Source organism: Chinchilla lanigera, unplaced genomic scaffold (genome assembly GCF_000276665.1).
Source record: "Chinchilla lanigera isolate Chin_1 unplaced genomic scaffold, ChiLan1.0 scaffold00013, whole genome shotgun sequence".
NCBI lineage: Eukaryota > Metazoa > Chordata > Mammalia > Rodentia > Chinchillidae > Chinchilla > Chinchilla lanigera.
The window spans coordinates 12,973,066-12,988,399 of NW_004955414.1; the positions used below are offsets into that span (position 1 = coordinate 12,973,066).

Below are 15,334 nucleotides of genomic sequence, written 5' to 3' on the forward strand. Positions count from 1 at the left end.
TTATTCCCGTGGACTGTCTCTTTTAAGCCTCAAGACAAGTCTGTAAGATGATAGAAACTATACCCCTATGTTAAAGATGAAGAAACTGAGGCTAAGAGAGTTTATTTGTCCAAAGCTCTACAGGAAGTCTATAGTGGGTTGAAGTTCCAATCTAGCTCTATTGGATTATGAACATCTTGACTCAAAAAACGCCCATATTTTTAATTGTCTGAAAATAATTGTGATTCATATGTAGCTGTAAAAAATAATACAGAAAGCTCCCATATGCCCTTTACCCAGTTTCCTAAGTAGTAGCACTTTGCATTCATATTCCCCATTTTACTTGTGCTTGAGTGCGTCTGAGTACTTACTTCCTTCTCCACTAACTGATCCCATATATCGGTGATCAGATACAACAAACCTGGTGAACATTGCTGTCACCATAGGTAACCCGCAGATTGCCTGGTATAGCCACACCTCTTCCCCATTCCTTAAGGCCTAGCAATCCCTAATTTGCTCTCTACTTCTGAAGTTTTGTCATTTGAAAACTATTACATAAATGGAATCACATAGCATTCAACCTTTTGCAGTTGGCTTTTTTTTACTCAGCGCAATTCCTTGGAGACTCATTAGTATCATTATCTCATTCATTTTTATCATTGAGTAGTATTCCATGGTAGTCCACCATTTATTTAACCATTCCCCTGTTAAAGGATATCTGGACTGTTTCCAGTTCTTGGCTATTATGAAAAAAGCCTCTGTGAATATTGTTGTATAGGCTTTTGGGTGAATATAAGTTTTCATTTCTGAGGGATAAATGCCCAAGAGAGCAATTGTTAGGTTGTATAGTAATTGCATCATTAGTTTTTTAAGAAACTGCAAAACTGTTTTCCAGAGGGACCACACCATTTTATAATCCTACCCAATGCATGAGTGATCCAGTTTCTCTGCATCCTTGCCAGCATTTAGGATTGTCACTTTTTTTTTATTTTAATCATTCTGATAAGTATGGGGTGATAGTTCACTGAGAATTTAATTTGCATTTCCTGATGGTCAACGATGTTAAACATCTTTTTCACCTGCTTCTTTGCCATCTGTATATCCTCTGTTCACATCTTCTGGCCATTTTCTAATTAGAATGTTTCTTTATTTCACTGTTTTGAGAGTTCCTTGTATGATCTAGGTACTAGGCCTTTGTTGATAGGTGGTTTGCAAAAAAAAAAATTTCCCCTACTCTGTAGCTTGTCTTTTTATCCTCTCAATAGTCTTTTGCAAAGCACATACTCTGAATTTTGGTGAAATCCAATTTATTGATCTTTTGTTTTTGGATTGTGATTTCTATAGAAAACCTGCATTTTAATCACCATTTCCTACTGCTTTCCAGAGCTGGTCTTGTTCTGAGGAGGAGGGATTCTCTTGTTTGTGTGTTTCTAAAGCACAGAAGTAGGGCCAATGAGAAGGTTCATAAATAGAGCAAATTTTAGCTCACTGTCAGCGTGAGATGTGGAACGCCACATTTAGAGGATAAAATGCGTCAGGAGTAAGCTTCCTGTCATCAGAGATCCAGCAAGGGCTGGCTGGTATCCATGAGAACTCATAGAAGAAATCTGAGCTTCAGATGAGGCTTGGATAGCGATGGTCTTTATGCCCCCTTCTAACTCTGAGATTCTAGGAGAGTAGTCTTTGAGTTACCCTTGTCTGAACCAGAGTTTCTAATAAACATATCCCCCCAAAAGCACTCAGGTTTAGAAATTTAGAAAGGCTTTGCTATAGTTTCGCCATACTCAGTAGGAGATGGCCAGCAGGGTCTGCCAGTTATGCAGTTAGCCTGTTAGGGACAGAAGGCAGAGAGTACCTGGTCTCAGGAGGTGAGGCCTATTCCTGCCTCTCTGTTCCTATTTTGGGGGCCAACTACACAGCCACCTGCCCCACCTCCACCCCAGCAGCCCTTTCTCTGCTCAGACTGCCCCAGAGAATCCCTTACTTTAAGGCACTTACGGGACTTAATTACCGATGGCAAAGTCCTTTGAGGCCTTGGATGAAAGGGATGGAAGCAGTGCAAGGCTTGATTAGGCGTGTAGAACTCTGGGCACAATTAGCTCCATGAGAGACCAGCCCTGCCTTTATCTGTCTCCAGTTCTCTGTGACTTGCAGCGGCTAATTATTGAAATAAAAATCGCCTGGCCACCCAGCTTCTGGAAAGAGGGCTCTAATAGCTATTAAGTCTACCTTTAATGATTAGAAATGGAGGCAGCTTCAGGCAGTTAGGGTTTTCCCATCATTATGGGCCTTTTTCTCACCTCACTGAGGCTTGGGTACCCAGAGATGTAAGTGAAATTCTGCCAAAGCCACTTCTTCCTGCCTTGCTTTCCATGTGGCTTACCCACCTGGAACGCTTTTGGTAACCAGCCTTGTCTGCTAAGAAGACCCTTCTTTCTCCCCCTCCCAAGTAATGCTGCAATCGTTGCAACTCAGAAGACTCCTCACCCTTGACACTGTTTTAAAATGGGAGAGGGCGAGGCCTGGAACATCACAACAGTTCTCAGGCATAGATTAAATATGACACCCCACCACCCCAAGTGACAGATGAGAAAACTGAGGCTGCAGAAGGAAGAAACAGAAAAGAAGCCAACAGCTCCTGGCTCTTCATTTGCTGGGATGTAGGTGACAAAAAAGCACAGCCCCTCGTATTCCTGCTTCCTCCTCTCTGAAACACAGTTCCGAGGGACTGTCAGCAGGCACCATTGCCACCTGCACAAATCTGGGAGGTCATGTGGAGGGCAAGATAGTAGATTTGCTCCAAAGGAAAAGATGTGGGCCCTTGAAGGAAAGGGAGCCCAGACACCTGAACAGGCCACAGAAAGAAGGTCTGCCTTGTGTGCTGCTAGAAGGCTCTCACTGGTGGTATCAAGCTCCTTTGGGGCTCTCGCCTGGCAAAGACAAAACTAGAGTTCTTTGTAGCTAGAAGAAAGGAAGCACTGGATGGGGCTTATGGAGAGTTGTTTCTTTTTATTCACTTTGGTTCAATTCTGCAAAACTTGGGTGTACCTGTAGGTTGTTCTCAACATTGAGGGTGCATCAGGACAGAGGACCCACCCAGGAACTAGTGGTCTGAGTTCAAGGTGTTCCCTGACAGAGAAATTGAGGCAGAGATACCCAAGGACACCCCACCTGCTCTAAGAATCTATGAGAGCAGAAGATGAGGAGCAGGAGTGTTGCTGCGGGGCACTTTTCAGCCCAGATCCAGTCATCATGAGCTCATAGTGGACCTGATTAGTAGGAACAAAGAGGAAAATGGGAAGGGTGTGTGATAAAAATGGGTAGCTCCTTCCTCTGGGTCTTTCCTGCCTCTGCCCCTCCAGGAATGCTGGGGCCTGTTAGCCCTGGAGAGCACTAAGCTTCAAACAGTCACAGTGCAGCCTTCTCTTTCTGAGCAGCACTTCAGGGCTCCAGGGCTACTGTGTGTAATGCACACATGCACACACACACACACACACACACATGTACATGCACACACGCATACCCCACACTGAACACAGCACCCCTAACAGAGATGCCCAGCTAATCTTGCCATCCTGCTAGCAATGACCCATAGGAAGGAAGGACTGATTATGACTTCTTGATTTCCATCTCTTCTGAGCAGTGATGTCAGCGCCAAGTGCACCCAGGGCGTATTAGACCAGAAGCTAATGTGGTTCACAAAGCATGTCCACATCCCATAACACGACTGCAGCAAGTACCAGGATCTTCATTCCTACTTCTTAGATGAGAAAATTGAGGCTCAAGTACAGTCATGCTTGTCTATGATTAGATGCCATCAAAAGTTCACAGGAGGGATTTTGACACAGATGTATTCATTTCTGAATTCCACATATACGTCAAATGTTGGGTGCTGCTTGCCTTTTAAAGAAGAGAAAGTACATTAAGTGCCGTTGTCCAAAACTCTTTTCATGCACTGTGTCATTTGACCTCCAACAGCTTCTCCTAAGATGGCCGGGTGATTTTCACAGTTTTACAAATGAGGACTGATGCGGAAACTGAGTCTTGGTAACATGTCTAAGCCCCACGAATGGCTCACAGCACAGCTGCAATGTGAGCCCAAGGCAGCGGACTCCAGTGCAGCTGTTTGTCACTACCAAGCTTTACTGCCTCTGGGGACATAGGGGAGGCTGGAATGTGGCTGGACCACAGGAAGGTATCTGAGTCCACAAGAGCCCAGGTGCCAAAATGAGATCCTGCCGTTAGCAACAGGAGGAGCCATCTTGAGTCTTTCCTGGTCAGCAGAGCATCTTCCCAACCAAGGCCTAAGGAGCAGGAAGAATGTCTCTAAATCCTCCCAAGGCTGCCGTGCCTGGGGTCCAGGGTCCAAGTGAGAAGACAGATGAGAGGAACTCACTCCTCCTTCCAGCTGTGGAGTTCACCAGAACTTCCATCAGGCCCAGGAAGCCTTCCTGAGAGAACTAAAAGTCTCACCATTTCCAGTAGCCTCATACTCACACCTTCTCTGGGGCTGGTTTCCCTCGGGCTCTCTCCTGCCCAGTCAGATGCAAGCATAATGGGAGCCCCAGGTAATTACAGGCTAAGCCTTAGCCACAGTAGGGGATGTGTGATTAATCAGCCTCTCTCTCTGCTCCTCTGATTATCTCATAACGTGCGCTTAGAATGAGCCCATAGAAAGTCAGGCAAAAGAAAACTCTAAAGGGAGTTGGCACTCTGATAAGTGGGGGGTGGGGGTGCAGCCTTGACTCTCAAAGGAAGGGAAGAAAAGAAGTCCCTTTCAGTAGGGCTGAGCTGCAGAAGAGACAGGCAGTGGCCCAAGGTGTCACTGAGGAAGAAACTCTGAGCCTGCTCAGCCTGAGCCCCCAGGAGGCCTGGCTTCTGAGCAAGTCAGCAGCTCCCCCAGGAAGGAAAGATGTGTTGGGTGCAGGGGAAAGAGGTGTGCAGAGCGCATCAGTCTGCACCAAGAGGTTCCCGGTGGCTTCTGGTCAATGCAGTGGGAGAGGCAGCAGACAGATGGGAGCATCTTGCCCTTCCACCCCCTGAGTGAGACCTGCTCAGCCTGATGGACTCAGCTCCAGGGTTACCTCTTCCAAGCAGCAGAGACCCCGACTCAGACCTAGTCTGTGTCCTTTGTGCTGGAACCACCTGTAGATAGGTTCCTTCTTCTTCCGACTGCTCCATGGGCTCCTTGAGGACCGTGACAAATTTGATCCAACGCCTTGTCTTCCCATCTAGACCAGGACCTTATAAAGCCTTGCTTGATGGAAGAGAGGTAGCCAGGATGGATAAACCTGGGCCGGGGGTCCTCAGGGAGGTGAGAGCTTGGAAAGCAGAGCAGGGATGTTCAGTCTAAAGAGAGGACTCGACACACACTGGCCCCATCTTCAGTGTGGAAGGACCTTTGTGGGGCAAAGACAGTAGGCTGGTTTCCTGGGCCCCCAAGGAGTGCTGGTCAGGGCTGTGGAAGGAAGGGAGCTGAAGGGGGCAGAGTTCAGCTATCAGTAAGCAGATCTGTCCCTGGAGGCAGGGAAGGCCCAGCCTTGCAGGTCACCTGACCGGGGTGGGTTTGAGCATCTTAACGGGGTGTGACACAACTGACCTTCCATGCTGCCTGCAATCTGCACCCATTTTCCGACTCTAAGATGCCTCCATTTGTAAAGGGAAATCATTGGCTGGTAAATGGTTTTGGGAGAAAGAAAGAAAGAATAGATCAAGAATCTGGAAAGCACAGCCGCTATAAAATCACCTGTTGATTGAGGGTTTATTGTGTCCCACTCCCACGCATGTCCAGCCCTTGGAGGGGTCAGGCAGCTCCAGTGAGAGCTCACTCAGCTTGGGATCAGAGCCATCCACCCTTTGATACCTGGCTTCTGACAAGCCTCCAGCAGAAGGGCAAGATGGTTCCTGCAGACAGTGGCACCATCTGTCACCTGCCTGCCAGCCGCTGAGGAGGGACATCCCTGCAGGGGACATCCCTGCAGCCAGAGCTAGGCACACAGCCACACTCCAGCATACTCCCAGGAATGCTCGTCTGTGCAGCCCCATCAAAAAGCAGCTGTGAAAGCCCTTCCCCTGAGGCTAAGTCAGAGGTCAGGGTTCAGGTCAGGGGTCAGGGGCTAAGTCAGATCATAAGAGGAATCAATACTATTAAAACAAAAGAGCATATAGATCCTTTAAGCAAATTAGGATAAGGATGATCATATGCGGAGCATGTAAGTTGTGATTAAAAGGTTGAGCCTTGTGGAGGAAGACCCGGGTTTAAATCCTGACTCTGCTGCTGTCTCACTGCAGCCCTCTCTCTGGGAGAGGTGCTTGACCTGTCTAAATCCTGGTTTTTCTGTCTATAAAATGGGGATGATTTAGGGTGTGGTGAAGATTAAATACGGTAATGCTGGAAGAACCTTGCCCTTCACCACTACTCTGACTGCTGTATTACTATTAAAAAAGTGAGGGGTTCACCAAAGTGACAAAGCCAGAGAAATGTACTCTGTGTTCAATGACAGAGACCACAGACTTGGGAGCCAGAGCCAGTCCTGGAGTGCTGTATGAATTTGAGCATCACTTTGTCACACTGAACCTCAGTTTCCAAATCTATAGAGTGGGAATAATGACACTTTCTTCTTTGGTTCACACATAGTCCACCAGAAAACCTGAATAAGGGCCACAAGAATAAAGGGCACTCCCATCGCACCCCACCCCAGTTTAAAACAAAGGATTTACAAGACCAAACTTGGAAAAACTGAGGAAAATACAAGTTATGGTTTTATGTACACCCAGATACTACCCAGGACTTACATTTTGTGGAACACATTTTAGCTCTAAAATATTTATGGGCACTTTTTGACACACAAAGAACTAAAAATATCACCTTGTGCTTATGTTAAGCAAAACTTATAAAACTTTAGTCCGGCAGGAATTCAGTCAATTTCCTGGCTTGTTTCTGGCTGTTCTTGAGGTTGCGAAGGAACCGGGGTGATAACAGCTCCCATTTCCCTGTGGGCTCCAGCCGGGCAGAGGTTTCCTGGCAGCTCTGGACTGTCTGCGAATGTCTCTCTGCAAATGCTCCAGGCCCCTGCCCCCTCATTAATATCGCTGGAGCCCCCTGCAAAGTTCAGGCTTGCTTCTTGAGTTTCTCCCTGAATATGCAAAGCTCTTTTTTATATATATTGCCCCGTTCTCTGTAAGTCTCACGTCTTGGTCATTCTTTCCAGCCAGCTCCAGGCCCTGAGAGGTATCAAGGACCCTGAAAACTAGCTGTAGGGCATGGGCACTTCAGGACTTCCCCAGCGGGGTCTCTGCTGTTACGCTTTGCACTTTGCATACACTGATATTGTGAAAATTTCTCCATTTCTTTCACTTCATTCTCAAGCTTCGTCTCTAATCTCTTTCCTTCCCCAAAGTCTGAACTCCAGGAATAACTTGGAATAACTTCCGTCTGCTCCAAGTCCGCTCATCCACTCTCTGACCTAGAACAGCAGGTTTCAAACTGTAGGTTGTTACCCATTAATAATTCCACGTACGTACAATGGACTGGAATAGAAAATATCAAATTCAACTCTTACGGCAAATTAAGCAAAGTTTCATGAAAGTTTGTCTTAGAAATTTGCAGATGTGTTTGTGTGCCCTGAATTGTGAAATACGTGTGTTTGCACTCTAGGTCGGAGAGATTTGGAAGCTACAGATGTAGATTTCTTTTCTCTTTACCTCAGAACCTCCTGGCTTCACTCACATTTTACTCAACATTCTTTTGTCTTCGTTTAGATGTCACTGTCTCTGAGGTGCCTGACCATCTCACCATCATTTGACCCACCTTGGCCAGGGTGTGGGTCCTCAGGCATCTTTCCTTGTCTCTCTCTCTTCTGACTCACTCACTGTACAGAAACTCCTAAGAGTCAGAATGGCGTGTCTTGTCCTCTGACACCTTAAACAGGGCTTGGCAAAGCAGAGCTGAACTCTGAGTCATGGGAGGAGGGAAGGCTGCAGAGGGAAGGGAAGGAGAGGAAAACGATCCTCCTGTGGTTCCTGCTGGTATCTTCGGCAGCGCTCAGGACAGAAAAGGGACTTAGCAATCATGTACCAGGTGAATTAGCCCATGGTACGAAGTATTCCCTACTTTTCTTGAGGTTTAGATGTTTTATTAGGGTGTAAATCTAGATCCAGACACTTGGGAACAATATGATCGAGAGTAAGTCCATCTCCTTAAGCTTGTTATCGTATTGGTAAAAAAAAAGAGAAAATATAAGCTGAGAGAGTAACACTTCACTTGTGCAGCTGTTGTAAGGACGAGAAGTAGTATGTACACAGTGTGCAGCACAAGTAGATGTGCAGTTAAGAGGAGTTATTTTATTGCCCTTGGTTGGCTTTTTCCCATTCAGAATGATATCCTGATCCATCACCACGCATATTTCCCAGGCCTCCCCACATTTACACACCTGTCAAATCTTCTAGATTCATCCAAACTCAGCTCCAAGTAAAGAAAAACCAAATCAAAACAAAAAAAGCCAAAATGTGGATTTTGGAGTCTGTATCAGTCAGCATTTTACTAGAGAAACAGATGTTACACAACATACACTAATGTGTAAGAAATTATAAGATCAGCTTGCAATGGTGACCCGCACACTCTGAGGAGAAAGCGTGCAGAGGGTGTCTGCACTCTGGAGACTGAAGGATTCAGTCCAAGGTCTGGAGCTCAATGCAGTGTTTGTGCAAGTCCGTATCAGGAGGCCGATGGGTCTGCAAGGGAAAGCTGAACAGTCTACACAGAAACCTGAAGAGTCCACACCAGAAGGCTGAAGGATCTATGGCAGAAGTTGAAGAGTCTGTGCTAGAAGACTGAAAAGTCTACAAGGGACCCAGAAGAGTCTGCACTGGAAGCCAGAAGACGACTTCCAAGCTGATGGTGAAGACTGGAGCTCCTCTAAAGAACAGAAGCAGATCCATCCTTCCTCATTTCCCCTTTATAACATCCAGGCGATGAGCCACCCTCAGGGTGAGTCTTCCACACCCTAGAGTATAGAATTGCTGAGCTGATTCAGTTAAACTTCTAAACTTCTCAAGTTGACACAGTCAGTGATTATAGAGTCGGAGAATCCTTGGTTCAAGTCCCAGCCATGTCCTTTGCTGGCTGTGTGAACTTAATCAGCCACCCAGGTCATTCAGCTTGGTCTCTACAATGAGAAATAACTCAGGTTCTTGGGGGCAAGAACCAAGAGTTCACTGGAAAGCACTGAACTCTGTGTTAATACATATGAGGGTGATAAAAATATACAGTGAATCTTTAAATTTTAAAGAATTTACAGCAAAAGACATATTGCCATTAATTCCCTTCAACATACTCCCCCCACTTGGAACACACCTACCCCTACACAAGACCAATCTGCCACCACTTATGGAGGCCAACTGTTCTCCAAAGGCACCTTTGTGAGGCTCAGGTTATTCTTGGAGAATAGTCTCAGAAAAGGGCCTCTCAGGACCAGGATGGGGTCTTGCACATCTCCCAAGTGTGACGAGGATCAGCTGCTTCACACCGGGGCCAGATGCTCCATCCTGATTGTAAATTTCAGCTGTAGAAATAGTTGCAGAGGTGTATATTTACTTGCTGCTTGTATATCTCAGAACATCTTCTCCTGCTCAATGTAGTCTGCTTAAGCAAAGCAGTTACAGAATTTGTTGGTTTGAAATAATAAAACAGTAACAATTATGATAATGACACTGATAGTAATGATCTTCCAACTTCTTATAGAACATTACTGTTGACAAGGAAGCCAAGAAACCCATGCTAGGAGGTAGCCAGGGCAGAGCTGCCTCCTAACCTGGAGCTAGTGTTTTCACTGTCATAATGGAGGGCATGGAAGAAAAGTTTATCATTAGACAAATCCTGCTCTTGATTCTCTTCTAGATTATGGTTTTAGACCAATTATTTCATTCTCTAAGTCTCTGATTCTTCCACAAAATGTGACCAATTCACAGAGGTGGGAACTGTGATAGCTAAATACAATCATCTAACTAAAGCCCTTCACCCTGTGCTGGACTATGGCATACCCTGAGTAAATAGTAGCTGATGGCATTATTAGTTGAACAATGATGATGATGATTGCTGAAAATCAGCCAGCTAGTAAGAGGTGAAGCTGTATCATGTGTTAGGAACCTTACAGGAAACAAAAGTCACCCCTAGATAGTTTAGATCAGCAGACATTAATGAAGAGACAGAGGTGTGGCAAGATCAGGGAGCCAGCCAAGATGGTGAGATGCCTGGGGTCTGCAGAAGCAGAAAACAGGTACATCTGTGTGTCTTCGCAGGTGAGGACAGAGAAGGGTACCAGCGGAGCCCAGTGCAAGGTGGAGACCTTGAAGAGAACCGTCTGGAGGGAGGTGGTAGGGACAGAGGCGGTCAACAGCATAGGAGAGAGCAGGGAAAACACACTCAGACCTTCTTTCTACTACCCTCCTATCCCATATCTCCTTTCAGTTCCCCCTCCTGAGCCCAACAAACAGTGAATGCAGAGGCAGGTGCAGTGATATGAAAGGGACAGGGGTCTGAGACATGGTAGGCAGCTCTGTGAGACAAATGGACTGTGTATGTCAGGAGCAGCCACAGTGAGGGAGCGGTTTGCTCTGCAGCATAGTTAGGAGAGTTAGTCAGTAGCACCCTGGAATCTCACACCTATGGACTGTATGAGTAGTAGGGAAGCCAGAGGTTGCCAGGTTGTCTTAGTCCATTTCTGTTGCTACAGATTACCACAGTCTGAGTAATTTGTAAAGGTACTTCTCAGTTCTGAAGTCTGGAAAGCCCAATAACAAGGTGCTGGCATGTGGAGAGTACTGGCTCTATCAATAGATGGCAGAAGGCGTCCCATGGCAAGACAAGCATGCGAGCGTAGATACCTCTTCTTCTAAAGCCACGCCTCCTCCTCCATCATAGGGGCCCGGCCTCATGACTTCATCTCACCTGCATTACTTCCTAAAGACCCCACCTCCAAATACTGCCAACATACAAATTTGAGGATTAGGAGTCCAACACACAAATTTTTGGCAGACACACTCAAATCATAGCAGTGGGCAGAAAAGAGCAAACATGTTTCAGCCCAGGTATGTGCCACGTGCTTCTGTCTCCACACCCAGAGATGGGAGAGCAAGAGGCCCAAGGTGGGTATCCTTCCACATGCCTCCCACCCCCCGGCCGGGGACCCCAGGTCAATATGCTGGAGACTTTGCTCCAAGGAGAGCTGTGCTCCACTGTTACTCCTCTGCCACCCTCTTTTGTTTTCATTCAATGCTACATGAGTGTGAGCCATAACCGAGCTCCTATCTAGTGGAATATTTACTGAATTGTTATATTCACACTAAATTCCGCAAAGAAAAGAAACGAGATGAGACACCTGTTCTCCCTGCCTGTGTTCTGAGACAGGGAAGTTCTGTGTTTGGGGACTTTGTCTCCAGAATGTCTAGTTACTGCTTCTTTGCCTTAAAACCAGTGTCTTTAGTCAACAGCCAAACACTGGTATTAAAAAACAATGGTTGTTCACTAATTTAACACCCTGCAATTGTTCTCAGCTTTAGTAACATACCTCTTGGAGGATGTGCCTTCTCCAGTTAGGACTGATACCTAGTTAGAGTTACTTAAGATTGGCAACATGGAATGAAGTAGCTGCCAAACAATTTTCTTCCTTTATTCACTCAATAAACATTCTGCAAACTCTGTAGATCCCAGGGTTACCCTTGAGAAACTGTAGTCCAGGGAAGAGGCAGGCATGAAAATGTCATCTAGTAGCTGCATGTGCAGTGTTGGAACTCATACCCAAAGGAAGAGAGGCCCCAGAAGTCATGTTCAGTGGAGAGCAAGTGCCTTGGTCAGATGGTTCAGATGGAAAGACTTCATTTTGGCTAGGAAATTGGAATCCATCCTCATTGCTCAGCAGGGTGGTCAGAAAGGCATAAGCAGCTCAAGGGCATGACGTGGGCGTGGCAGTGCCATTTTGAGATTATATCCACCTGCCCAATTGAACTCCCTTGGTCACAACTCTGGTTGTACCAGGCAAGAGCTGTGTGACCCTGGGCAGGATATTTAACCTCACAATTTCTCACCTGTAATTTGCAGATAATCATAATATGCATATGACAGGGTTGGCATGGAGATTAAAAATTATCACATATAATACCTGTTAAAAGTAAATACAATAAACATAGGTACTAGTAAAAGTATGTGAGCTACTATTGCTAATACTATTACTATGTTATTAGTGACTATTATGATTAACATTTATTGAATGCTTATTATGATCAGCACTGTTGAGCTAGAAGGGAGGGCCAGAGGGCGCAGAAGGAGCAATTGCCATAAAACCTCATCTAAACCAAACCACAACAGGGCCTTGGGTCAAAAGCCAGTACCGGGTCATGATAGCAGTTTAGAGAGTTACTAGCCTTTAAAACAACATGAAAGAAAGTAAAACAGGGAAGTTCAGAGTGCAGTAACTTTTGTGAATTTTGTGTTTCCATCTTATATGGATAAGCAACACCCACACTCACATACACCAGTGTGCACATTAGATCACAATGTCAGGGTTTTCTAACTGTGAGTTGTAGTCAAGAAAGCCTTAAAGATCCTGCAGTGGAAGGCCTTATCACCTGGCTTCCTTGTGGTCCCGCCTGTCAGACACTTAGGATCATCATCTTGCGAGCTAGTGTTGGAGGCTGAACATCAAGACTGAAAAGCTCAAAGCTTTGGCTCAAAGCACCAGTCATGGTTTGATGTCTGTGTATCCTAGGTCATATCTCTAGCCCAGTTTCTAGGGATCTTTTGAGAATTGGGAATCAAAAAAAGCCATTCATCCATCTTAATCGGCTCTAGGAACAATTGTAGCATGTCTAGTGATGCCAGCTTTGCCACTAACTCACCACATGGTCCTAGGCAGCAGACTATATGGCCATGGGTCACTGCTGTTCCATCTGCCATATATACTATGGGAATAAAATAGTTGTCTGATATACTTCTTGGTCACTATGGGACCAAGTAAAATCACAAGTGTTTGCACTCCTTGAAAAATGTGGAGAACTATGTAAGAGGAGGTCTATGGTAGACACTTGGGAACCATAGGTCCCACCAACATCCCACAGTGACCCCAGACCCTTCCCTTGCAGAGTGCTGTGGTTGCCGTTCGAGTGGGTCTAAAGGGGTCTTTAACAAGGCAGCTTTTGCACTGGAGCCAAGCTAAAACCTGCCCTGGAGAGGGCCTGTGAGGTGCTCAGAGGGAAGAGAATATCTTTAGGTCCAAAGGCTGCCTCAGACATCCACAACTGCAGCCAGAACCACTAGTCCTCAGGCCAAATCTGCCCCACTGGGCTGTTTCCTTTGGCCTATAAAACATTTCTCTATCATTTTTTAAAAGGTAACATTTAAAACTCATACATTTCACATCTAAATGCAAATTTCCAGCATATCCTAAATATTCATGTGACGTCGGCCCCCACACACCCTGAATGGGCAGCACCAGAAGGCCACAGCCACCAGAGGTCCAGGCTCTGAGAGCCGCATCCACTCAGTTCATCCCAGGGCTCCTGCGTGCTGTTCCTCTAATTAGACAGGAAAGCGAGGGAATGCTTTGTACACCGATGCGGCTCTGAAACGTGGAACAATGGAAAGACAGATCTGAGAAGGTGTATACTCCCAAAACAATAAGAGACCCTGTTTATCTCCTGAAGGATACACTGTTTTCCTCCTGTACTGAAGTGCCGGCCTAGTAGAGGTTGTGTTTGCTACCCGGAGGAAGAAGAGAAGAGAACCAGGTGATATCCCAGCTAAAATCGCATGGGTGTCAGTCTAGGGCAAGAGGGACAGAGCAAGGCCGATGAGGAGCCCCCCGCCCCACCCCTCCACATCATAGCCACACCAGCCACAAGGGATAAGTCTTGTGCTTCCAGATGTTGGTGGTGGCACTGCTGAGACCAGTAGGTCTGAGACGACAGGCAGGAGGGATGTTGTAGGTCTCAGAAACAGACTAGAATGGAAAAATCAGGCCTTAAAACCAAACAGAACTGGATTCCAATGGTTACTTGCCACTAAGTGACCTCAAAGGAGGTTTTGAACCCCAGTTTTCTCACCTGTCTGATGAGCATAGTGAGCTAGCTGATTAAACAAATATTTATGCACTCTGAGAGGCTGAAGCAGGAGGATATCAAGTTTGAACACAGCCTGGGCAACTTAGCAACTTAGTGAAAATCTGTCTCAAAAAAAAATTATATATATGCAGATATATATATGGAAAAAAGAAACTGACTCAGTGCCTACTAAGTCCCCAGCCTGCTATGGCTCAGGTGTAAGCAAAACCACCGAGGCATCTGCTTCTAGGGCACTTACCTACCAGTGGGGACAGACAGAAAAGAAGCAAATAAGCAAATAATCATGTAAAACTTGAGTGGTGATAAGTATGGGTTGGTTGTTTATACCTTGGCTTATTTCCAATAAAGGCTGAAGTCAGTAATAATGTCTGAGACAGTACAGGCAACAAAGTCCTGCATATAGCCGTTCATTTTACAAACTCCTAAGGAGCCTTAGGAGTGCTAGGTCAGGCCCTCAGTCAAGCCCAGGGTCAAGCCCACTGGGATATGGTGGGAACAAACTGAGACAGTTCCTGGCCCAGACATTACTAAACAGCAGTGCCTTCTGGCCTTGGTCAGCAGCTCCCTTGATAGCCAGCCCAGGAGAGCAGTTGGGGCAATCAGTGGAAGGCTAAGTAGCAGGGGCAGGATTCATCGTAGAGGCCTAGGTAGCAGTGCCCCTGCTATTGACTGGCCAGGTGTTGGTGGAGTGGTGCCTTTGCCTCTGCAGCCTCATTCCTCATGCACTTCGCTGCTATGATGAATCCAGGCCCCAGGGTGGACCCTGGCACTGCCTTCGCTGCCGGATGACCACAGCTTACCCCTTTCTTTGTTTCTGGCTCCAGACCACTTGGCCCTGAGTGCAGCAAGGACCCAGCTGGTGGATGTGGAAGAGCGTGGGCCGGAGGCCATGGACGTGAAGGAGAGAAAGCCTTATCGCTCCCTAACCCGGCGCCGCGATGCCGAGCGCCGCTACACCAGCTCCTCTGCTGACAGTGAGGAGGGCAAAGCACCCCAGAAGTCCTACAGCTCCAGTGAGACCCTGAAGGCCTACGACCAGGATGCCCGCCTTGCCTATGGCAGCCGCGTCAAGGACATGGTGCCGCAGGAAGCGGAAGAGTTCTGCCGTGCAGGTGAGGGAGGCAGGGCTGGGGTGGAGCCCAGCACAGGTGAGTTGTGTGTGCACAGGTGAGCTGGAGGCAAGTGGAGGTGCCGGGGTGAAACTAGGCATTGCTATTTTGGCACATGGTAAAAGCCTGCT

The 15,334-nt window shown here is 46.6% G+C and overlaps 1 protein-coding gene across 8 annotated transcripts in view; it reads left to right on the top strand.

Moving 5' to 3' along the window:
• The window catches only part of Tenm4 (teneurin transmembrane protein 4), a 715,396-nt gene that overhangs the window by 323,938 nt on the left and 376,124 nt on the right, over window positions 1-15,334 (top strand). For all 8 annotated transcript variants that reach the window (XM_013511959.1, XM_013511956.1, XM_013511957.1 and 5 more), the window contains one exon: window positions 14,919-15,206. In XM_013511959.1, coding sequence (XP_013367413.1) covers window positions 14,984-15,206 — 223 coding nt within the window. In that variant the 5' untranslated portion in view covers window positions 14,919-14,983. The remainder of the gene's footprint in view (window positions 1-14,918; window positions 15,207-15,334) is intronic.